The 26,171-nt window shown below is 34.5% G+C and overlaps 1 protein-coding gene across 1 annotated transcript in view; it reads left to right on the top strand.

Moving 5' to 3' along the window:
- The window catches only part of LOC121378332 (protein HID1-like), a 44,691-nt gene that overhangs the window by 4,095 nt on the left and 14,425 nt on the right, over positions 1 to 26,171 (top strand). Inside the window, exons 2-16 of the mRNA XM_041506452.1 lie at positions 1,211 to 1,424; positions 2,326 to 2,435; positions 3,361 to 3,405; positions 3,777 to 3,830; positions 6,957 to 7,125; positions 7,843 to 7,900; positions 9,991 to 10,219; positions 10,918 to 10,974; positions 11,379 to 11,519; positions 11,925 to 12,015; positions 18,102 to 18,253; positions 18,563 to 18,641; positions 19,063 to 19,124; positions 19,717 to 19,819; positions 20,975 to 21,199. Coding sequence (XP_041362386.1) covers positions 1,211 to 1,424; positions 2,326 to 2,435; positions 3,361 to 3,405; positions 3,777 to 3,830; positions 6,957 to 7,125; positions 7,843 to 7,900; positions 9,991 to 10,219; positions 10,918 to 10,974; positions 11,379 to 11,519; positions 11,925 to 12,015; positions 18,102 to 18,253; positions 18,563 to 18,641; positions 19,063 to 19,124; positions 19,717 to 19,819; positions 20,975 to 21,199 — 1,789 coding nt within the window. The remainder of the gene's footprint in view (positions 1 to 1,210; positions 1,425 to 2,325; positions 2,436 to 3,360; positions 3,406 to 3,776; positions 3,831 to 6,956; positions 7,126 to 7,842; positions 7,901 to 9,990; positions 10,220 to 10,917; positions 10,975 to 11,378; positions 11,520 to 11,924; positions 12,016 to 18,101; positions 18,254 to 18,562; positions 18,642 to 19,062; positions 19,125 to 19,716; positions 19,820 to 20,974; positions 21,200 to 26,171) is intronic.

The following is a 26,171-nucleotide window of genomic DNA, read 5'->3' on the forward strand; positions in this document are numbered from 1 at the left end:
TTCCCACAGGCAGGATAGCACAAACCATGGCCTTTGTTGAACCAGTTATGAATCACTGGTCGGTGCAAGTGGTTTACACCTACCTATTGAGCCTTGCAGAGCACTTACTCAGGGTCTGGAGTATGTATCTGAACCCAGTACTTACCAGCCTGTAGACCGATGGCCTAACCACGACGCCACCGAGGCTGGTCAGTAAAAGTGTGAATGAATGAATGTTTAATGAATCCCAATCACAAATAACACATTTGTTATTGGGTGTCGGACAAAGGTATGAATATGATAATAAAAGCTTTAGGTCAAACATTAATAATTTTTCTGTGGAAGTGGTAAAGTGCTCTAAAAATTAAAAACAAACTAAGATGTTCTAAGATCAGTAATAAGTTTTACATTAAAATTATTACTACTAAACAATATTTATATATTCGATATGTTATTCGAATATTAAATTATTATTTAAAACTAAATAAAAAGTGAAAATAGAAATCCCCAAAGCTATTTAAAAAAAACACCAAAATAGATCTCTACCACCTTATCTTGTAAGCAGTATTCATTGCTAAATGTATTAAACATAATTGTTGGAATAGAATAATTACGTTTCTTTGTTCAGTGAGCAGGGGTTGGCCAACTGTAAACAGACATATGCACTTTTGTTTGTATTAATTATCTGGATATTTTTTGTTGTTTTTCCATTGCTGGTCCAAGCAACAATGAATAAGTTTGTTCAACTAATAAACTTATGTATTATATGTACAGTCACAAAGCAGTTTAAGGATGAAGTGAGCTGTTTTATGCCCACATGGAAATCATATTGTGCGAGCACACGCAGGTGAGAGCAATTGCTCACGTTGGAGCATAAGAACTTAAAATATAATTATTATAAGTCCAATAATACACAGGCATTTCTGCCAGAGGGTAAAACGAGTATGGTGCCATACCCAAATATTTTTGTATATTTAAAAAAATTTAAGTTAACCTTTTGACCAACTTGATGACTCTTTATCATTACTGTATGATTTTCTTAACCATAACTCTAAACCTAATCCATGTTATTTCTGGCGGAGGCCCCCTATACCCCCTGTCGACTGTGGTTGGATTCAACACACACACTGTAAATATTCAATTCCATAGCGCCATACCCAGAAATTTCTTTCTGGCAGAAACACTGACAGGGATCCATATTAAATAAAGTGATGTAATTATTTTGTTTTAGCCAATCGAGGCGAATGATGAGGCATTCTGGGAGCAGTTTTGGTCAGAAAGTGTGACTTGTGTGCAGGATGTGTTTACTCTGATTCCTGCCGCAGAGATACGAGCGTTGCGGGAAGAGTCCCCGTCAAACTTGGCAACTCTGTGTTACAAGGCGGTGGAGAAACTGGTGGCAGCGGCAGACAGTGGCTGCCCATCTCACCAAGAACAGCAAACAGGTAGAAGACTTTGTGTTCAGATCTCAGTTACCTATATGGTCAGGACTGCTAGAGGTGTCACCCCACTAAATAAATGTAAAATACCTAAATAATATATTAATGGTGGCAACAAAACTTCAAAATTATCAATTATATTTATATATATGTGCTTTGATAATCATCATGAATTATCGATCTTGTGTATGTTGCTGGAGATTTACAATAAATAATGTTCAAAACATGGACACTAATGTGTTAGACTATTTCATATGGTACTTATAATAACTACTTGACCCATAACCGTATCAAAATGTTATGTAGATTGAACACAACTGACATCAAAACTCACAATGTAAATAATTTTGAATGAGCTTATTTCACAAATTAAGAGTATTAGTATAGTCTTACAAAATTATTACAAATATCCTGTAGTAAAGTTTGTTTTATTTAACGACGCCACTAGAGCACATTGATTTTTTATCTTATCATCGGCTATTGGACGTCAAATATGGTCATTCTGACACTGTTTTTAAGAGGAAACCCACTGTCGCCACAAAGTCTACTCTTTTACGACAGGCAGCAAGGGATCTTTTATTTGCACTTCCCACAGGCAGGATAGCACAAACCATAGCCTTTGTTGAACCAGTTATGAATCACTGGTCAGTGCAAGTGGTTTACACCTACTCATTGAGCCTTGCGGAGCACACACTCAGGGTTTGGAGTCGGTATCTGGATTAAAAAATCCCATGCCTTGACTGGGATCCGAACCCAGTACCTGCCAGCCTGTAGACCGATGGCCTAACCACGACGCCACCGAGGCTGGTATATCCTGTAGTAAGTTTATTAGTGAAATCAGTATCGTAGCCAATTTGTATAAAAGTAAGTACATGTATTTACTGGCAGGTTTTTTGTTTATTTTCAGTGTTGAACTGTGTGCGTCTCCTCACGCGCATTTTGCCCTACATTTTTGAAGACCCTGACTGGCGCGGATTCTTCTGGTCAACACTGCCAGGCCATGGGGAAGATGCAGAGGTATTTTCTCATCACCCGCTTATTTGTCACTCATCTTAGAAAATGATGCTTACAGGTCTTTGCTTTTAATTAAAAAGTTAAATGTTAAACAGTTTGTTTGATAGATCTTGCATTAAAAGTGACATTAATTCTACTAATTGACTTGATATTGTGTATGTTTTTAACATGACTGTTTCATGTATTGAACATTGCCATTTGGTATGACTTTATCCAGTTAATACCAGTAGTATATTGCATTATTGTCTTTAATGTGGATTTAAAAAACAACAATTTATCAGGCAGCCAATAAACACAAGATCTTTTGTATTTGTCTTGTTGGCTGAACGGTCAATAGACACTGGTCTTGAATCAGTAACCGGTGAAATGTGACACCTGGTCCAACCCCGTCTAGTGCCCACGGCAATCAGCAATGTGACACCTGGTCCAACCCCGTCTAGTGCCCACGGCAATCAGCAATGTGACACCTGGTCCAACCCCGTCTAGTGCCCACGGCAATCAGCAATGTGACACCTGGTCCAACCCCGTCTAGTGCCCACGGCAATCAGCAATCTGACACCTGGTCCAACACCGTCTAGTGCCCACGGCAATCAGCAATGTGACACCTGGTCCAACCCTGTCTAGTGCCCACGGCAATCAGCAATGTGACACCTGGTCCAACCCCTGCTAGTGCCCACAGCAATCAGCAATGCCGTGGAGGTTTTAATTCCCCACAACACTTTTTTTGCTGTGGTCTAAATTCCTTTTTGTTTTCACAGCATGTTTTTTTTGCCGTAGACATTTTATTTAAAGCAAGGTTTGTGGTGGCTATTTTAATTACACTTGTTTGTTTTAAAAGAGTTTTTGTGTTGATATCACATTATGTGTGAATGTCATATTTACATCATTTCCTGTTTGTGTAGCATAACTTATACATGTGTGTTTGTAGACGGAGAGTCCACCTCTGGCCCAGAGTCTGCTCAATGCCTTGTCAGTGAGTATAATTCTTGATTCAGTTACATAGTTTGATCAGATACGGCTAAAACAAACAGCTCTAATTGTGTACATTGTGTCAGACATGTAGGTGTTGCCACACTTTAAAGATTTGATGGAAAACTTGTTTCCTGTTGTGGAAGGTTTTTGTGCCAAAAAACCCCCACCTAAGACCATTATTTTGTGCTTTTATATGCATTTATACATGGATATGAAATTTTAGACATGTTTAAAAGTTAATTTAATAAAACAATTCACAAATTTATTTATTTAATTTCAAATTGCAACCAGACAGATGTAAAATAATGATTCACTTGAGAAAGCAATAATACTGTTATTCATGTTTTGCAAACTTTTTTTTTTTTTAATTAGGATTTGCTGTTTTGCCCCGACTTCACGGTGTCGACCAACAGAAAACAGGGACCTGTGAGTATTGTAGCTTTATACAATGAGATATACCAATAGAATCAATATATATATCATATTCTGGCATTTTTATCTTATTAGCTTGATGTATGTTTGAAATAAAAATGTATTTAAAAAGACAACAGATGGACAGACCTGTACAAAAAGAAAATTAATCAGTGTTTGAAAGACATATATACAACTTCAAAACTATTTAATTTAAGAATGAATTTGGTATAAAAAAAATAATTGTCTTATCTTTATAAATGATGTAGTTTAAAGAACTCAACCTTTTGATAACCATACTTTTATCTTTACGGTGGTTGTCGTTTGTAAGTAACTCTTATAGAACAGTTCTCTAATCATGACAACTGTCAGTGTTTCTGCCAGAAAGAAATTTTTGGGTATGGTGCTATGGAACTGAATGCAACCACGGTCAACAGGGGGTATGGGGGGGCCTTCCCCACAAAGAAAATGGGTTACATTTAGGGTTAGTGTTAAGAAAATCATACAATAATGATAAGTCATTAATTTTTTCAAAATGTTAACGTAAAAAAAAAAAAAAAATGGGTATGGCGCCATACCCGTTTTACCCTCTGGCAGAAACCCTGACTGTAGGTAGTTGTCGTTTGTAAATAAGTAAATCTTGTAGAACAGTTCTCCAGTCATGACCACTGTAAGATGGTTGTCATTTGTAAATAAGTAAATCTTATAGAACAGTTCTCCAATCATGACCACTGTAAGATGGTTGTCATTTGTAAATATGTAAATCTTTTAGAACAGTTCTCCAGTCATGACCACTGTAAGATGGTTGTTATTTGTAAATAAGTAAATCTTATAGAACAGTTCTCCTATCATGACCACTGTAAGATGGTTGTCATTTGTAAATATGTAAATCTTTTAGAACAGTTCTCCAGTCATGACCACTGTAAGATGGTTGTTATTTGTAAATAAGTAAATCTTATAGAACAGTTCTCCTATCATGACCACTGTAAGATGGTTGTTGTTTGTAAATAAGTAAATCTTATAGAACAGTTCTCCCATCGTGACCACTGTAAGATGGTTGTTATTTGTAAATAAGTAACTCTTATAGAACAGTTCTCCTATCATGACCACTGTAAGATGCTTGTTGTTTGTAAATAAGTAAATCTTATAGAACAGTTCTCCAGTCATGACCACTGTAAGATGGTTGTTGTTTGTAAATAAGTAACTCTTATAGAATGGTTCTCCAATCATGACCACTGAGATTGTTATCAAAAGAATGATCTGTAACAGAATATTAATTAATAATTAATCTCTGTAAGATAATCCTGAAGATATGTCTATCCAAGCTGCAAATTTAGCAGGATCTACATATTCTTGATTTTATATCGGAAGCATAAGATAATAAGATGAAATCCCAAAATATTTGTTAGGAGATAACCATATGGAGTTTTTAGATTTGCAGGTGTTATTGTCTGTTTGATCCTGCAAATGTCATTTTTGATTAAAGGCGTTTGCCTGAGGTCAAAAATGAAACATTTGCTAGCATCAAATAGACAATAACACCCGCAAATTTAAAAACTTCATATGGTTATGTCCATTGTAAACTGAATTGTTTTTCTACGGAACTAACTGTATATTTGGTATTTCTTGAAAAAAAATACCTGGCTACAATCTAACTGTAGACCCTTGAATCGTCAACTTCGCCTGTTCCAGTTGCCAATGACGTCATAAGCTTTCCGGGTGTTATTTTCATTTGATCCCGGAAAAAGAATGTAATTAACCAATCACAATACAGAACACACTCGCAATCAGTTTACAATATTACATAATTAAAAATAAGAAGCTCAACTTCAGTACCTACTGTTAACAATTGTCAGAGTTCTACAAATCCGCTAGCCCGACACCCGTGGCTAGTGGTTTTTAAGTTCGGGCTAGTGAGAAACACAAAACAACTAGCCCGCAGGGCTAGTGGTTTCCCACCCCCTCTCCTTGTCGCTCGATCGTGGGGTTTTTTTTGTTTTTTTTTTTCTCTCGGCTGAAATTTCGTTTAATAAATTTGATTGTGATGTTTGTCATAGAATAATATCAACAACATCATCAGTATATAATAATAATCCACTTGAACTAGGTCTGCAAACTGCAGTAACATGCTATCTCTACATCATCACGGTTACAGCATGCATTGTTTACTTTTCCCTTTCAAGTTTCTGGCACAGGAAATAAGTCTAATGACATGCGTGTTTTGATTGGTTGGACACGTCACATGGTAGTTAATCTCGCACATAATTATGTTTTAGGCTAACTTGGAAATCACCAATCGCGACGACAGGTTAATCTCAATCAAGTAAACCCCAGTCATGCTTTGAATTTCAGTGTTTGTTTTATTTACCTATTGTTTTCTAATTTAACACTTCGCTTACATATGGTTATCGGCAACCAGGAAAACAATTTACTTTAATGGTAACCGCACATGCAATGACTCGGCTTGGCCTATTACGTTTGGATAATGTCTCACAGCTGCCGATACAAGATAATACCTTTTTTGTTCATCAATTAACAACGGATTAGATGTCGCCGTTCTATTCTTTTGATATCGGTCTGACATGGGATAATGCCCTGTATTTGAGCAATTGGCAGTACCGTTCCTGGCGACATGAATAGTAGGCCCTAAAAGCATAACCCACTACCAAATACACTGAACCATATATTACCGTGTGTCGCACTGTCGTACCCTCATTTAAATTTAATTATTTTGATAGTGGTTTTAGATACCAACAATGAGTTTAATCAATTATTTTCCCCCGGGAGAGGGCAAAAGCGAAAACGGGACAATAAAGATGGATCACACTTGACAAAAAAGACCAAACGTACAACACGACAAAACTGAAAGTTACAACATAATTTAAGTGTTTGTTTCATTTTACTGTAAATGTGTAATCTTACAAAAATTAGATAAAAATCCAGTTATAATTGATCAAGATTTTGGGCTAGTGCTTTATCTTGGTGGGCTAGTGGTTTTCACAAACCCACTAGCCCTGTGGCTAGTGACATTTCAAAATATTTGTCATACTCTGCAATTGTAAGTACACATAGGAGGTTGTTAGAACTTTTACTGTGATTGTTATCAGAAGAATTTTATACAGTATATTAATCTGTTTGTAGGATAACCCCGAAGATATGTTGTCTATCGACAGCTGTGAGTACATATGGGAGGCTGGCGTTGGGTTTGCGCATTCGCCACCTCACAGCAGCTACCAGGAACAAAACCGCACAGACATCCTCAAGCTCCTACTGACCTGCTTCTCGGAGTCCATGTACCTTCCTCCTGTCGGTAAGCTTTCAGCTTTCGGGGCACTCACTGTAGGTATTAGGCTGCATAAAATAATGTTGGCTATTACATTTCTTTATATTAAATAACACATTGTTTACAGCCCAGTTTGTTTAAATCAAGTATATTTCTAGTTGACCTAGTGTAATCACTCGAAATGTAGTCTATACAAAACAGAAAATGTACATACTTTGTGAACTATAATAAAATAAAATAATAAGACCATAGCAGATGTATTGCATGGGATTATTATTCATCCTTCAATTGCCCTTTGTGTCAGTAATATAATGACCAGATAGGTTGCTACTACCCACTTCCCACCCCGCTAAAAACAGAAGCATTTGTATATCAACTGAGCACAAAATATTACAACTGTTTGACTAACTAGAGACAAGAAATAAAGTAGTACCTGAATACTAAATTTTCATATTAAAAGAAAATGGGTACTTTATTAATATTTTTATATACAGTTGAATCCCATTGGCTCGAACCCCATCGGTGCTTGAGAGAAAGTGTTCGACCCATCAGGTAGTTCGATCTAACCATTAGCTAATCATCGTGTAAGTGTAATTCAGGACTTTGTTTTTGGTTTGAGCATTGCAGTGTTTTCGACCCTTCCGAGTTCGACCCAAAGAGATTCTGCTGTATTTGCAGCTTGTTTCTTATTAATAACTAATTGTCTTATGTCTTTAAACACTTTTTAATGATTGATTTTTGTAGCTGATGCTCACAACACTCCAAACCCGTGGATTCATTATTTCACCTCAACTGAAAATAGGTAAGTGCGTTGTATACTGGTTTTATGAGATGTCAAAATCAAAGAAAGAAGCGAAACATTCATTACACAATTAAAAGGGCATTCTTAATACGTGATTAGTCGCACTGACACCTAAATCAAAACAACATTATTCTCCCATCCCTAGCTATGAAGACAGACCCATACCATGACGACAGCCCATACGGAATAAATCTCTTGTATAGGCTTTAACATGGGGAGTAGTACGTTGTTAGTAATATATGACATTATATTAATGCAAGTTGGTTAGTTTTAGATCAATATTTTGTTATGAAAACCTTCATTATGAAAGCTATCGTGTTAATTGTAGTGTTAAATTTTATTTAACACATGAAACCGACACGACAAATATGATAGTGCAGTTTATTTGTGATAAAATGGTCAATTAAACAAGTTACTTTTTCAGCCATCTTTGTTTGTTTGTGTAAAATAATGGTTTATTTATTGAATGAATGGGAGAAAAAGACTCATATACGGTCATGTGGGATAAAAAAAATAGTACACCCTCAGTGGTGAAAATTTCGACCCTGGGACTCTGCAAGCCTTATTCCTGGTCAAAATTTCCACCACCTCGGGTGTATTTTTTCTATCCTACATGACCACATATGATGGAATCTATTAGTCTTACGTGACAAGTCATGTAGAAGTCGACCTCATTAGAACATGTCCTATTTCTCACAACTAATCACATAATGAGAATGCTGCTTAACTGATGCCACCAATGACTGAGTTTAGTGTTGAATACTGTATACAATGACCGAAAATATAGATTTCTTTTAAAATTCTTCATAATAATTCTATTACCGAACTTTGGTAAATTTCAGTTTGAAAGTTGGTGTTTGCTAAATTCAAGTTTAATTTGGCGAATATATTTAATTATTAGTTTTTAAAAAAACTATTTAAAACATTGCATGCTCTTTATAGTGCTACAACCATTTTTGTTATTGGCTAATTAAAAAGTTACTAGTCATTTCGTACCAAAGTCATTTCATACCATAGTTGTTTCGTACCATAGTGCTTTGGTCATTTCGTACTACAGTCACTTTGTACCATAGCCATTTCGTTCCTACTTTTTACCATCTCGTACCATGATGTTTGGTCATTTCATACCATAGCCATTTCTTATCTACTTTTTACCATCTCGTACCATAATGTTTGGTCATTTCATACCATAGTCATTTCGTACCTACTTATTACCATCTCGTACCATAATGTTTGGTCATTTCGTACCATAGTCATTTCGTACTCGGTATCTTATTTTTGTCATGGTATGCCACTTCTTATTTTATTGTTGACGAATAAACATTGACGTGTAAACATACCTTGTAAAGTGAGCAAAGGTTTAAATGAATAATGATTTAAATGAATAAGAGAAGTAAATTAACGACGAAATGTGTTTCAGTGGCCATTAACCCCATTGAATTAACCTTTCTGAGCATATGTATATTGCCACATGAAGGTGATAGTTTATTTTTAAGACGTACTGACAAGTAACCCATGGCACTGATGATCATTTCATATGATACGAGACCCCCCCCCCACAATCTAATATAGGCCTACGTCCTTGAAATAATTATAACTTTATTTCACATATAAAAGTAGGAGACAAAAGTAATATATCATCTTTTTCTTGTTCTTTCTTTCTTTCTTTATTAAGGGGTGGGGCTTCAATATAGTTGCATTAGCCTAATGTTTATTTTTTAAATCAGTAATTTGACATTTTACTATCTCTCATTCAGCTAAGCTGCACAATAAATGATTGAGGTACTAAATGACTTTGGTACAAAATGACCAAACAGACATGATACGAAATAACCATGGTACGAAATGACTTGGGTACGAAATGACCAAATAACTATGGTACGAAATGACTTGGGTACGGAATGGTAAAATTGGGTACAAAATTACTATGGTATGAATTGACTGGTTACCAATTAAAATATCAATTTGGCTAAATAATTTTAAACCAAATTCATTGAATTGCTTATAATTTCTGGAATCCAGCTTAAAACTAATATTTACTCGTTTACTTTGAATGTTGTAATCTTATGACCCTCCTTATTGTTTTGAAGACACGCACTTCCGTTGTTTACCTCACTGCTCAACCTAGTGTGTTCGTATAACCCGGTTGGGTTTGGCGTTCCGTACAACCACCTGATGTTTGCCGACCACCGCGAGCCGATGGTGGAGATCGCGCTGCAGGTGTTGTGTGTGACGCTGGAGAACGAGGCTCTTGTCAATCAGAACATCTCGGTGGACGGAACATCCAACTCGGGAACAGCCATGGAACAAGCAACCGATGTAAGTACGACTCCTATGTAAATACGCCAGTATGCTTAACCTGTATGAGTATTTCTTACATCTGTTGTTGATGGCAAGTTTATTGTTTTCAAATTTATTGTTTTCAAATTTAGGTTGAAATAGTTAAGATTTTGGCTGTATTGTAAGTTGGGGGAAATGGTTTTACTACAAAATAAAATAAAAAAACAATAAAAAGAATATTAATTTAGTATTCAACAATTCAGTAGTAATGAATATTATATACTGACTAAAAAAACCTTTTAACTTCTGTTAATATTTGCTGCTTGCTAATGTTTATGATTAGTGATATATTAGCTGAATATATAAAATATGATCGTTTAACAGGAATTGAATGTTACATTATTCATTATCATTGTTGTTTTTTCTTTATTGATGGATCATATAATGATATATTAGCTGAATATATAAAATATAATCGTGCAACAGGAATTGAATGTTACATTATTCATTACCATTGTTATTTTTTTTTCTTTATTGATGGATCATGTAATACTAAGAAAATCTACATAACTGCTATTTTCATGTAAACTGTTTGATTTTTATTGAAGAGTAAAATATACCTGAATGATTTTATATTGCGGAATGGATAACTGCTTGTTTTTAAAAAAGTGTTTACTTTTAATTGAGAGCAAAAATACATTCAAGTTGTACAGTAACTGAATGTTTGTCTGTTACAGAGTGGAGGCCCGGACAATCTGTTTGTGAACTATCTGTCGAGAGTCCATAGAGAGGAGGTAACAGATACCTTAACAAAGTCCTCTACTTGTTGGCTTTACAGAAAATAACTTTTACCCTGTCATTCCAAACAAACAAATTTATTATCTTTGTAAACAATACACTACAGACTACTTAAATGTACCATTAAATAAATAAAACAGGAGACAAATGCTGTAAATAGTTTGTGTGTAGTTTTAATTATTTTTATATTAATAAGCATCCACTGGGTATTCTAGGTTAGGAAGCCTACTATGTGTGTGTTTGGTTTGGTGATGGAGTGTGAGTGTGTTACAGGTGTTCTTGTTTACATGCATGTGTATGTCACTAAGATATTGTGTGTGTATATTCGTGCATGCATTAACAAAACACAAAAGTACAGTATGCAGCATTGAAATTGCTTCTCTTTTACCTTTATTTGCAGGATTTTGGTTTCATCTTGAAAGGCATCACACGCCTACTGAATAACCCGCTGACTCAGACATATCTACCGGGTTCGTGTAAGAAAATTCAGTTCCACCAGGAACTACTCGTCCTGTTCTGGAAGATGTGTGACATTAACAAGGTAAGGCTCAATAATCCACATTTTTAAGTATTATTAATATACAAGTATAAACAAGCCCATGTTAAGCAGTCACCAAAGGAAGCTTCCAAAGTTGGCCTTGAATACAGGTCATTTTATACAATGTTAGATGATTTTGAGGAATGGAAAGTTACTACTAAAAGCAGGTGGCTGCTTCGTTGAGGTGGCTGCTTCATTGAGGTGGCCACTTGAGCAGGTTTGACTGTACAATACTTTGTAAAACTTTCATTGTAATGTTTTACCGATTGCTTTGAGTGATAACAAATTAACATTTACAAAATCTATTTGTGGTTGAATACAACCAACAACAATGTCGGCAGTATATTGTGTATCCTAAGTACAGCAAAATGTATCTTGTATTATAATCATTGGTGGTTCTGTTTTCAGAAGTTCATGTTCTATGTTTTGAAGAGCAGTGATGTGTTGGATGTTTTGGTTCCCATCCTCTATTTCCTGAACGATGCGCGTGCAGATCAGTGTGAGTAACTTAATAATTTATGAAACACTGGTAGTACAATAATTAATTAACATCAAAAAAAAAAGGAACGAAATATTTTATTTAATGACACACTCAACACATTTTATTTAAGGTTATATGGCATATTGTTATGGACCAGGGCCATTCCGTGGTATTTGGTCCATGGGTGTGGAAATTTCAAAATGATTTGTTAAACTAAGTTTTTAGTATAGCTTAAAGTTAACATCCTTAAGCACAGCACATACAAATATACTTTTACTGCCAATTCACTTATGTTTTATGGGTTTTAATGACAGTTTTATTTGAAAAAATAATTTTTCTAAGCCAGGACGTGACATTTGTTTTTTTGTAATATTTCATTACTGTTATGTGAAATTTAAAAATTAGGTATCAGAACATCATATCTAAAATATACTGCATATGAAAATACTATTTTGCCTTCTTTCATATCATAATTAGTATATTAAATTATTTTTCAAAATATATAATGTCACGTCCTGGCTGATTTGACATATAAAAGTTAGTTTTATTTAAAAATTATTTTTCACAAATAAAAATCCTTTTTAATTTTCCTTCTTCTCAATGTTCCAAGTATAAATAACAGGTATAATGATGACTGGTTGTATTAAATGATTAAAATAACAACCTCAAACTTTGAGCCAGGACGTGACATTTAAGATGGCATGTTAAAACTGAGTAAAGATTAAAAATGTATTATATCTCTGTATATAGAGAAATTGGCAAACTGACTAGATAATGCACATGTACCTAAAAGAAATTACTTTTATTTTCAATATTTTTGCTCTCACCGTAGAGAATAGAAAATGGAGAAACTGGACGTTCAGAGGAGCATGTTCGAATATTTAAAATGGATTTATGTAGATACAAAAATAATATTACCAATTAATTCTGTTTTGACCAAACAATGAATTATTGATAATCCACAAATTAAAAAAATATTGTATTTATACAAAATGTTTCATTTTGTGAATCCAAACTGGTGTACAAATACAGTAAATATTGAGTCAAAGAATTGTTCAAATACAATGTGCTACTAAATCTTACGTTTATTCCTTGGCAGATACAGATATCCAAACATGAATTGGAATATATAAACCAACATTTCTCCAGTGAAGGATGTAATTGATAAAGATATATGTGGAAGATAAACTTGGGTTGGGGGAATTCAAATTAATTATGTCGTTGAGATGTTTGCTATTGTCATCCATCAACAGTTTATATTAATATACACTGTTGATAGTTTGGCCTATCAGATAATGAATGATGAACAGAAAGAAGAAACTGTCCAAAAACTACACTTTCTGTACTGACTGGGGTTCATATTCTGAATTCCAATTAAATCAGATGATCATAAAAATACCAACAAAAAGCAAAATATAATAATATATTAATTGTAAAACATATGGTAAATTGCAAACAAGAATTCTACAAAGTTAAATGTCTAGCGTACCATAAACTTATTCAATGTCATTGATAGTGCATCTGTAGATATCTATCTCAATGCATGTTAAAAATGTTTTTAAAACATTAAAAAAATTAATAAACAAATTAAATTAAAATTTTAAAATAATAAAGTTGAAAAACTAATTTTGACTGGACTGAGGTGAACATTCATAGATAGAACTATAAATGAAGCTTTACTGATGCAGGACATGTAATTTATGACAAATGTAGCTACATTTGTACAATCAATGTTGAGCTAAAGTTAATGCCGTAGCCAACGGAAAAGTTATACCAATACTTCATCTTTTTGCAATGTAAAGGTAAGACAAAAATCACTAGACTTAGCAACATCAAGATAAACAATGTTGTTGACAGTATGGTCATTGGTTATAAAAGTATATTATATAAATATTGTATGAGAACTCTTTTTTTTGGACAATAACAGTTTAATTGATTAGGACTTTATGCACTTATTTTGATGATAAAAACACTCAAAACAAGTAAATATCATTATTTCATAAATTAATAGTGTTTCATAAGTAGTATTTGATATACATGTCATTTATTAGTTGTATAAGTGAACTGGACAAAAAGTCACGTCCTGGCTCGTCACGTCCTGGCTTGTACTGAAAGTCGATCTCGGCTATAAGTCGAGTCCCTAATTTCAAGCCCTGAAAACGTATTTTTTTATTGACCCGTTTATAAGTCGACCCATGAAAAACAACTTATAAATATTGAAATATTTCTTATTTTCAGCACATGAGAACAATAATGTACAATATTTGAACAAAAGAAAATTATTTTACAAACTTCGGTTTTCACGTTTTGTACATCGCAATATATTCAGACTATTCCAATCAAACTATCATTATTACATAGCATCAAAACGAAATATTCCCTTAGTAGAGAGTGAAAGCTGTTTGACTGTTACTGTATGGTACTGTACAGATGGTTTTGTGCACAGACAACAACTTTATTTATAAACACTGCCAACAGATCACTACGATAAAACTGAAAGTATCACGTTTTGCCGCCATATTAATACATGTAAGGAGGATAACTCTGGAAAGTACACTGGTTTTTGTACCAAATGATGTGTCCCTATTGCTCTAGATAGTGAACTGCAGAGATCAGTCTATTTTAAGGGAAAGCTCAGTAATATTCATGAAGTTTAATTACCGCCAAAACATTGTTTGAACAACCATTAATGCCAGTGACCAGATTTCAAAATAAACTCAGGCAACAGGTAGTTAGTATTGTTTACATTTTTACTATTAGTGATGACTGTTAATTTAACTAAGTGGACTGTTGTCTTGGCATGTGAGTGAGATCGTACGCCTTTTCGCATAACGAAAACCGTTCTAATGCCAAAAAAAAAAAGGTTATAAAAAATAAATGTGTCAAATTAACATATTTGAGTATAAATACATGGCATACTTCAACAATAAAACTTGTAAAATAATCCCCAAAACAGTAATATTTTTTGGTGAAATTGTTTTACCCTCTTATAAGTCGACCCCCCAAGTTATAAAATAATTTTTGGGTGAAAAAAATTCGACTTATAGGCGAAGATATACGGTAAATGTTACATCATAAAGAATATTTTTTTAGTAACTTGATGTACAGCATTTAGAAATAGACTGGATATTGTGTTGAACAGTGTATTTCAATAATCAAACATTCTATCAAGAGAGCAGAGTTTTGGAATTTACTGCAATGTTAAAAAAGTGATGTCCATTTTCGTCACGTCCTGGCACATTTTACTTTTCACTTTATAAGTCATTATTATTTTACAAAAACAAACTTAGGCCTGACATGCTTATACTACTATATGTAATGGGTCTATAAATGATAAAACTGCAATTCCATTTAAAAAGGATTTTTAGTGAAGGAGATCATAAGAGTCGGAATGTCACATCCTGGCTTAAATCATTACCATGGTATGGCCCACCACACAGATTGAGAGAGGAAACCCGCTGTCGCCACTTCATTGGCTACTTTTTTCGATTAGTAGCAAGGGATCTTTTATATGCACCATCCCACAGACTGGGTAGTACACACCACAGCCTTTGATATACCAGTTGTGGTGCACTGGCTGGAACGAGAAGTAGCCCAATGGGCCCACCAACGGGGATCGATCCCAGACCGACCGTGCATCGAGCAGGCACTTTACCACTGGGCTACGTCCCGCCCACTTAATTAACATCACGTTCTGTAGTTGATATTACAATTGGATTACATGCATGTGAACATCTCCAAACTTAATGTTTGTGTTTTACATCAGCTTGCATATATAAACTATTGGACAGATTATGCCAAGTCAGTTTATGCTATATTTGGTTGTATTAGAATATTTGAAGAAGTGTAGGGTGGTCTTTTTAAGCAGATGTATGTTTAATATAGGTTTGTTGTTGTTTGCTTAAATTGTTACTTTTAAAAATTATTATTACGTTGGTTAATGTTATCTACATCTCAAAGTTGTTTTTCATTTCTCACAGGGAACTATTTTTTTTTGCATTTACCTTAGTTTGACACCCAATAGCCGATGTATTTACCTTAGTTTGACACCCAATAGCCGATGTATTTACCTTGGTTTGACACCCAATAGCCGATGTATTTACCTTGGTTTAACACCCAATAGCCGATGTATTTACCTTGGTTTGACACCCAATAGCCGATGTATTTACCTTGGTTTGACACCCAATAGCCGATGTATTTACCTTGGTTTGACACCCAATAGCCGATGTATTTACCTTGGTTTGACACCCATTAGCCGATGTAGTTACCTTAGTTTGACACCCAATAGCCGATGTATTTACATTGGTTTGACAGGTATCAGGTTGTTTCGTACCATACCGGTTCATACCCAAAAGCATACCAGTTCGTACCCAAAGGCATACCAGTTCGTAACCAGAGGAACATCGGCATACCAGTTCGTACCCACATTTGTACATGTTATTTAATGAAAAACAAAACAACAAAAATCCAAGCCAACTTCATTTTAATAATTAGCGATTAGAAATTATCACGAAGAATCATGTCAAGCGAAATCATCTTATTTGTTGATATATTTCAAACACATTACTTTCTACGTCCGTTCGGACTAAGCAAAAAGCAGATTGGACATGTTGCGACAGATACTAAATATGTGTTAAAGCAAATGGATAAATTAAAACAAAAAGTTGTATTCTTCTATCAAAAATGTATTATATCGGACAATGTAGGCATTATTAGACCTAAAAAAAAGTCCACATTCCAAAAACATGGGATATATGATCTTATTATATTTTTGTTATATGTGCGTGCGTGTGCGCACGTAAGTACGTGTGCATGTATGAATGTTTTTGTTTTGAGCATATATACGTACGAAGAGACGATCGGTCTTGCGAAATATTCCAATCAATATCTCGGAACGGTTATGCATAACAATAAACACCATCGCTGCATGTGGAATCGACACCAAATTACAAGACAAAAGAATTGCTCTTTGGCTACGAATAGGTATGCTTTTTGGTTACGAAAAGGTATGCTTTTTGGTTACGAAACGGCATGCTTCAGTGATGCACAGTACATAATTGCTCATTTAATGCTTATAAAAGATACTGAGTGATTATTACAACAAATGTTTTGCTAAATGTTACAATATGTTTGTAATATAACATATTGTGTATTTAAAAAAAAAAATTAATGTTAGGTGTAATGTATGACATTATTTAATTGGTTACGAACTGGTATGCTAGTGGTTACGAAACGGTATGGTACGAACGGGTTTGGGTACGAAACGTCTAGAAACCGGTTTGACACCCATTAGCCGATGTATTTACCTTAGTTTGACACCCAATAGCCGATGTATTTACCTTGGTTTGACACCCAATAGCCGATGTATTTACATTAGTTTGACACACAATAGCCGATGTATTTACCTTAGTTTGACACCCAATAGCCAATGTATTTACCATAGTTTGACACCCAATAGCCGATGTATTTACCTTAGTTTGACACCCAATAGCCGATGTATTTACCATAGTTTGACACCCAATAGCCGATGTATTTACCTTAGTTTGACACCCAATAACCGATGTATTTACATTGGTTTGACACCCAATAGCCGATGTATTTACCTTAGTTTGACACCCAATAGCCGATGTATTTACCTTAGTTTGACACCCAATAGCCGATGTATTTACCTTCGTTTGACACCCAATAGCCGATGTATTTATATTGGTTTGACACCCAATAGCCAATGTATTTACCTTAGTTTGACACCCAATAGCCGATGTATTTACATTGGTTTGACACCCAATAGCCGATGTATTTACATGAGTTTGACACCCAATAGCCGATGTATTTACATGAGTTTGACACCCAATAGCCGATGTATTTACATGAGTTTGACACCCAATAGCCGAAGTATTTACATGAGTTTGACACCCAATAGCCTATGTATTTACCTTAGTTTGACACCCAATAGCCGATGTATTTACATTGGTTTGACACCCAATAGCCGATGTATTTACATTGGTTTGACACCCAATAGCCGATGTATTTACATTAGTTTGACACCCAATAGCCGATGTATTTCTCCCGGATGTCATTAAACATTCATTCGTTGATTCTGACAGCGCGAGTTGGCCTGATGCACATCGGTGTATTCATTCTCCTCTTACTGAGTGGGGAGAGGAACTTTGGCGTCCGTCTCAACAAGCCGTACACTGTCCGAGTACCCATGGATATTCCAGTGTTCACTGGCACACATGCAGATTTCCTTATCATAGTAAGTTGTTCACCTCTAGTTTTCATTTGTGTTAGTCTTCTATATTAGCATTTTTAACATTTGATGTGACACATGTCAAGTCTACTGCAAAAATAAGGACGTTTTTGATATTCATATTTTTTAGAGATAACATATAGTTCACCAAAGTAACATATTATGGAGCATAACGTTTTTGCTGTGTTTATTAATTTTGTTTCATATATTTATGTAATAAACATCTTATATGAGTTGGGAATAGATGGCGTTTGTACCTGTATTATGTATTAAGTACCCTTTGTTGACGTGAATTGGATCAATGTTATTTTGTAGGTGTTTCACAAGATCATTACAACTGGCCACCAGCGTCTCCAGCCTCTGTTTGACTGTCTTCTCACTATCATTGTTAACGGTAAAATAGTTTTAAAAAATACAATAGTTTTATACTCTGTAAATGAAAAAAACACTGCACTTTGTGAATTTGAATTGTGAAAAAAAAAAAATGCAGTGCAGTAAACATTAATGAAATTAAGTTTGATTTTACGTAAGCCTCTGTATGGCTGAGCATTTCAGTTTGAACATTTCGTTTAAAATAAATTTTCCTACCACTATTCTTTCTACTTTACCCAAATCACATTAATAATAAGAGCATATGAACTGAACAATTGTGTAATCAGGTTTACAGCCATACTTTCTGGTTCAATAAGAATGCCAGTACTAGTAATTGCTACAATGATAATTTCTTCCTGTATGTTTAGTAGGTTTAGGTATTGATGTACAAAAAGAAAACTAAATAGGAAAATCAACATTTTTGTTTTTGTTTTTGTTTGCAGTGTCTCCCTACTTAAAGACTTTGTCTATGGTTGCCAGTACGAAGATGTTGCACCTGTTGGAGGTGGGTTTCTTTTCTGATTATAATGTGTTGTTTATAATGTAGTGTTGTTTATAATATAGCATTGTTTATAATGTAATGTTTATAATATAGTGTTTATAATGTCTTTATAATGTAGTGCTGTTTAATATGTGTTATTTATAACCTGTTATTTATAGTGTAGTGTTTATAATGTAGTGTTATTTATAATATAATGTTGTTTATAAAATAGTGTTATTTATATTATAGGTGTGTGTAGCATCTATCACTGACTTCATTTCTCAAACTGAAACTATTTCACACATTTTAACAAATATTTGATTAATTATTATTTTGAAGCCTAAACTTTATGTCATTAGCAGTCCAAAATGGGTATATGGAACAGCTAACCTATTACATAAAGACGATTTCAGAGAGAAAACAATACCGGTACATATATGTGCAATACGCAATAAATTAAACAGTGATTTGTGTCCAATTACAATTCAAGTTTCTTTTCAAATATATATATATTGTCATTCCCTTGTGTTTTTGGCTTGTATTGGACTGATACTGTGTACGATATGAGTTTGTTAAGCCTGTGTTTCTATTTATGGATTGTTTGTTGTACTTACAGGCGTTTAGCACGCCCTGGTTCCTGTACGCCAGTCCAACCAATCACCACCTGGTGTTCTTCCTGCTGGAAGTCTTCAACAACATCATCCAGTATCAGTTTGATGGTGAGCACAGTTTCCCTGTTGATAGGAACTGTAGTTGGGCTTTTATTTTAAACTTATCTCGGTAGCGGAAAAATAGAAGCCTTGCTTAAATTATCATTAATATGCCATAGTTATTTTTGTATTGCATGTTTATATTAATTTATTTATAATAACTTTACTAAGAATGGTTTTAATGACAGAAAACTAATATGAACTGTTTTAGTCCAGCTGTTTAATGACTAAGAGCAGGTTCAAAGATATAAAATTGTCAGAAGCTGTTAAAATCAATTCCTATTTTATTAAGTATAATTAACATGACATATATTGATTTTTAATTATTTTATACAATAATATTTAGTTTTGTTAAATGTTAAATGTTAAATCTATGTTCATTTCATTTGTCATTAAATATACAAGTGGTTATATGACATTCATGTTTGTGTTATATGGCATCACACCTTAACCTTCTGAGTACTGCAGGCGAGATATCTCGCCCGACGTCACGTCAGTCGATATACTGTACACTGTATACAGTGCATTCCCCAATTCATGTTTCCTGCCGTTTTGCACACGACACTCACCGGAAACGGAAATATAATTAAAGAATTTTTTTTTTCTTCAAAATGGTGGCTTTTGTTTTGATTTTTTTCATTTGAAAATACCTTTAACTTTTGAGTTCAAAAAGTGATTTTTGGAAAGTATTTTCGCTTGACAACAATGGCGGCACGTCGCGGTCATTTTCAGGGATCGATAGCTGATTGTGACAGCTAATTTGATAATAAATTTGATCGTTTTACCAACAACGAAAATTACCAAATATTGCAATATGAATCGTAGTTCGGGTTTAAAAAAAAAATCTGGTCAGAAAACCACAGTTATCGGGAATAATGGACATAAATACTAGACAGCTGGCCACAAATGCCCGTAGGTAAACGCAACTTTTTCGATTTTTTGCCTAATTTTAATCACCATTAGCCGATCTAAAATAATAAAAATTACAAAAAAAGACACGAAAATAATACCTACCGATTCATATATGAACTTTATTTCATGTATTTATAAAACATTTAAGTGAATATATGTGAGTAAAAATTATAAACTTGTACCCACTCAACGTGGTTTTTGTTAAAAATTAATCCAGTAGTCTAAAGGTTAATGACTTTTGTTTATATTTAGGTAATTCCAATCTGGTATACACGATCATCCGGAAGAGAAACGTATTTCATCAGTTAGCCAACCTTCCTACAGATCACAGTGCTATTGCCAAGGCTCTGACGAAGCGCGGCAAGAAGTTTGCCGCACCCCCTCTTGATACCCGCGAACCACAGACCATGGAGGGAGCACTCCCGGCTGCAGAGGCAGAACCAGGGACGCTGAAAACAACACTAGCAGCCACTCCACGTAAGCTGGACCTAGTTGATCCGTTTGTTACAGAAATCTTTTCACAGTAATTTGTATCTGCAGTTATGATAATTGTGTTATGAATGATCATATTGCTTTGTGTTGTTGGTGATGTTGTTGCTGTTTTTGGTCATTGATTGTTGTGATTTTGAAAATGTATTGTTAATACTGGTGTCTTAGGCAGTAGTCTCTCACTATAGGCAGCCTAACCTGTTTAATAGAAAGGCCACTAAGGTTCAGGTCAGTCTGGAAACATTGTTTGAATGGAATGAAACATTCCATCATATTATACAACTGTCCTATCTTTAATACCTGCTATCAGGCCAAAATCATAGAGCGAAGTCACTTCTCTCTCAAATTTTAGACTTGGAGACTCGAATTTTTAATTTAAAAAAAAGAAGAAAAAAAAGAAGTTATCTTAATACAGGTGCAACTTTTACAACTTTTTTTTTTTTTTTTCACTGTCTGTACGGCTAATTGATGGATATGTGCTCTGTAGGGTTTTTTTCAAATCACCTTTCCACATGTCACATTCATTTCATTTAATAACTACTCCAAGTAGAGTATTGTCCTAGTAAATTAATCTACCATGGTTAACCGTAGATTACCCAGAGACAATTAAATGCGTTCTACAGTCAGTTTCTTAATTGATACACTGTGTATGAACCGGCCTCGGTGGCGTCGTGGTTAGCCATCGGTCTACAGGCTGGTAGGTACTGGGTTCGGATTCCAGTCGAGGCATGGGTTTTTTAATCCAGATACCAACTCCAAACCCTGAGTGAGTGCTCCGCAAGGCTCAATGGGTAGGTGTAAACCACATGCACCGACCAGTGATCCATAACTGGTTCAACAAAGGCCATGATTTGTGCTATCCTGCCTGTGGGAAGCGCAAATAAAAGATCCCTTGCTGCCTGTCGTAAAAGAGTAGCCTATGTGGTGACAGCGGGTTTCCTCTCAAAATCTGTGTGGTCCTTAACCATATGTCTGACGCCATATAACCGTAAATAAAATGTGTTGAGTGCGTCGTTAAATAAAAAACATTTCTTTCTTTCTTGATACACTGTGAAGTTGTCACACTAAATGGGTACTAATATCTGTGAAGATGTAAAAATTGCTTATTTGCTGCACCTTGTCACTGTTTAAAATAATAACTTTTTTTTATAGAATTTATGTACAGTGGCTGTTTAACACGAGTACTTTAGAGACTTGGGGATACAGTTTAAGTGGCCTCTGGGTTTGTAGGACAGGTCACCGCTTATTATGAGTGACTATCAATTAAAAATCTGCAAAGAAAGGTTCGCCTGTATTATTTTATTATTTCGACGTCTGTTTTGTATGTTGAATTTATTCATTATGACAAAGTCTACGTAAAACTAGTTAACTACTCCCCACTTTTTGTTTTCACATCCAGGTCTGCTGCTGAAAACGAATAATTTTTTCAATGTATTTTCTGGTGGAGTATGACCCAAACTCTCTAAAAGAATTCACTCACCATAGTCTAGATCCCCACCCATGTACAATTTCTAGCACATTCACCTGACAATACGCTTCAACAGTCAGCAGCACGTTTAGGCCTACTATTAGTGCCAGACATGGGTGTTGTCTGCGCTAGACCGTCTGTGAGCCTGTTGCATGAGTTTGTGGCGCCAGTCTCTCTTCAAACTCTCAGACACTTCACACTTAATTATTATCTATGAATAAATGTTCCTCAAGTTCTTTACCATTCATCTGTGATTATGTACATTGCAAGTGATTTTTAAAAAGGCGACACAGATTTCGCCTTACGGTGACTGGCATGGCGAAGTCAGGATAATCAGAGCGAAGTTTGGGCTCACTTCACCCGGTCGCATGAACCCTGGCTATATTATTGAAACTTCAAGTTTTGCTGTTTAACATAAAATAAAACATTCTGTCATATTATATAACTGTTATGCCTCTAATACCTTCTGTATTATTGAAACTTCAAGTTATACAGTTTAATGTATAATCAAACATTATGTCACATTATATAACTGTCATATCTTTAATACCTGCTGTATTATTGCTATTTCAAGTTTTGCAGTTTAACGTATAATAAGACATTCAGTCACATTATATAACTGTCCATGTTCACATTTTGCAGTTTTTATTTTGAAAGCATCTGCATGGACTGTCTTAACATTTATTGTTGTATTAAATTTTGTATGTTTTACACCATAAAAGTAACAATAGTTGCTATGTAGGCTCTAATTATACAAACCAACCCACATCTTGTCATTTAAGCAACACAATAATTTCTTACTGTCTACACCATATATTATTATATAACAAATTACCAATGCACGGTATATTTTTATCTATATTTAACCCTCCGAATATAATAGATACGTCTTTGTCTTCTATCTTGACTGTCTTGTCATATGTCAACTAACAGCATGCAATACATATCATAAGTTGACAAGCCTCTGAGAACTTAAAACTGGGGTAAACCTTTTAGAAGTTACGCAAACACAAATTCATCTTTATTTTTGCGTAACCTGTCATGACCGTGTAAATTTTGTTCAGTATTGTGTTGTGATTCGCTACATATGTTTTAGAGATTGCTACACAATTTTAAAGCATTAAACAGTAGTTGCTAAGCAGTTTTCAATTGACTAGAAATATCGAAATCAAAATGTTTCCTTGTAAATGATGCCCTAAATTTAATGTTAACTAGACTAGCGTGAGTAACATGCGAATGTAAATTAGACTAGCATGAGTAACATGCAAATGTAAACTAGCCTAGCATGAGTAACGTGTGAATGTAACTAGACTAGTGCGAGTAACGTGCAAATGTAACTAGACTAGTGTGAGTAGTGTGCGAATGTAAACTAGACTAGCGTAAGTAGTATGCAAATGTCACTAGACTAGCATGGGTACTGTGCGAATGTAAACTAGACTAGCATGAGTAGTGTGCAAATGTAACTAGACTAGTGTGGGTAGTGTGCGAATGTAAACTAGACTAGCGTGAGTAGTGTGCGAATGTAATTAGACTAGTGTGAGTAACATGCAAATGTAACTAGACTAGCGTGAGTAATGTGCGAATGTAAACTAGACTAGCGTGAGTAATGTTTGAATGTAACTAGACTAGCGTGGGTAGTGTGCGAATGTAAACTAGACTAGCGCGAGTAGTGTGCGAATGTAAACTAGACTAGCGAGAGTAATGTGCAAATGTAACTTGACTAGTGAGAGTAATGTGCAAATGTAAACTAGACTAGCATGAGTAACGTGCAAATGTAACTATAGTACTGTCGGAAATAGAATAAAAATGATTTTCGTCAATTATTTCTTGCATATTAAACAGACAAGTAAATATTATGTAAATATCTATTTAATGATAGTCTACCCAATTTAGCATGAACATGTTTTGGCTCTCATTGATGTACAAGGTGGTGTTTACTCTTGAAATTAAAATAAAGATGTCAGTAAACAGGTGATTTTTGCACTTTATTGGAACAGACTATAATATATTTTTATCAACATATGTCAATTTCATTACTGTTACAATATATGAGGGACTGTTTCTGATGACAGTTTACCCTGTTCCTCTCCAAAACAAAATATTTGTAGACATTTATAAGTAACTTTTGAGCAAAACTGTCAAGAACCCTTTTGAATTTGTTATCCATTATACCGGTATTAAAGGTGCTATCTCAAAGTTGCATAATGACAGCTATTGCAAATCATGTTTTTATTAAATTTTGCTTTAACATTTAAAAACTACACCTTTAACTATATGCTCATAAACGATTATAGGAAATAATTTTATCTACTAGTAGAAAATACATTTTTATTGGAGAATCTTTATCACAAACAGATGCTGACATATAACTATGATATAGCACCTTTAAGTTGTTGCAAGATTGTGTAAATTTCTAATGTACTAATATTGAATTTATATTCACTAAATATGCTGGTCATAATTAATAATTTATGCTGTAGTTCAAAATAATCAGTTAACTTGCAGTTTTAAATTAAAAGTTTGTTTATGGGTAAATGAAATGGAGACATATCATCAAAATGTTTTATAGTCTGTTCCAATAAAGGTCACAAATCATCTGTTTACTGACATCTTACTTTTAATTTCAAGAGTAAACTCCACCTTGTACATCATTGAGAGTCCAGACAAGTAAATGCTAAATTAGGTAGAGTATCATTAAATAGGTATTTACAAAATATTTACTTGTCAGTTTAATATGAAAGAAATAATTGATGAAAATCATTTTTATTCTATTTCCGACACTACTTTAGACTAGCGTGAGTAATGTGCGAATGTAACTAGACTAGCGTGAGTAACGTGCGAATGTAACTTGACTAGCGTGAGTAATGTGCAAATGTAACTTGACTAGCTTGAGTAGTGTGCGAATGTAACTAAACTAGCTTGAGTAGTGTGCAAATGTAACTATACTAGCTTGAGTAGTGTGTGAATGTAAACTAGACTAGTGTGAGTAGTGTGCGAATGTAACTAGACTAGCTTGAGTAGTGTGCGAATGTAACTACCGTTTGCACAATTTTCAGAGGCCTTAATAATAAAAATACACATTTTATTCTGTTGTTTAATTTATTTATTTTAATACATCAGTTAAATCGACACATACTGTAACACCATGAAAAAAAGGAGACGATTTAACAGAATAAGCTATACTAGCTGCTGTGACTAACTTCTTATTTCAGGTATTCCATTAATATCTATCATGATCCCAAAGGGTGGGAATTGTGAGTTAGGTCAGAAACGGGTGGGTAAGGGTATGTATGTGAGCATTTTTCATGCATGTGTTAAATTTTTCTCTCTTTTTAACACAATTGCACTTCTTACTCTTGTCAGCTAGTTTAGCCACTTGACTAAGTTTGACAAGTTGGTGGCTACCTCATGTTACCTGAAGCAGAACATCGGTGCCTCTTCAGGCTCATATAGACGGACATGACTGATGTATCTGATGTGTCTGCGGCTGGC

This window comes from Gigantopelta aegis, chromosome 8 (assembly GCF_016097555.1).
Source record: "Gigantopelta aegis isolate Gae_Host chromosome 8, Gae_host_genome, whole genome shotgun sequence".
Lineage (NCBI taxonomy): Eukaryota > Metazoa > Mollusca > Gastropoda > Neomphalida > Peltospiridae > Gigantopelta > Gigantopelta aegis.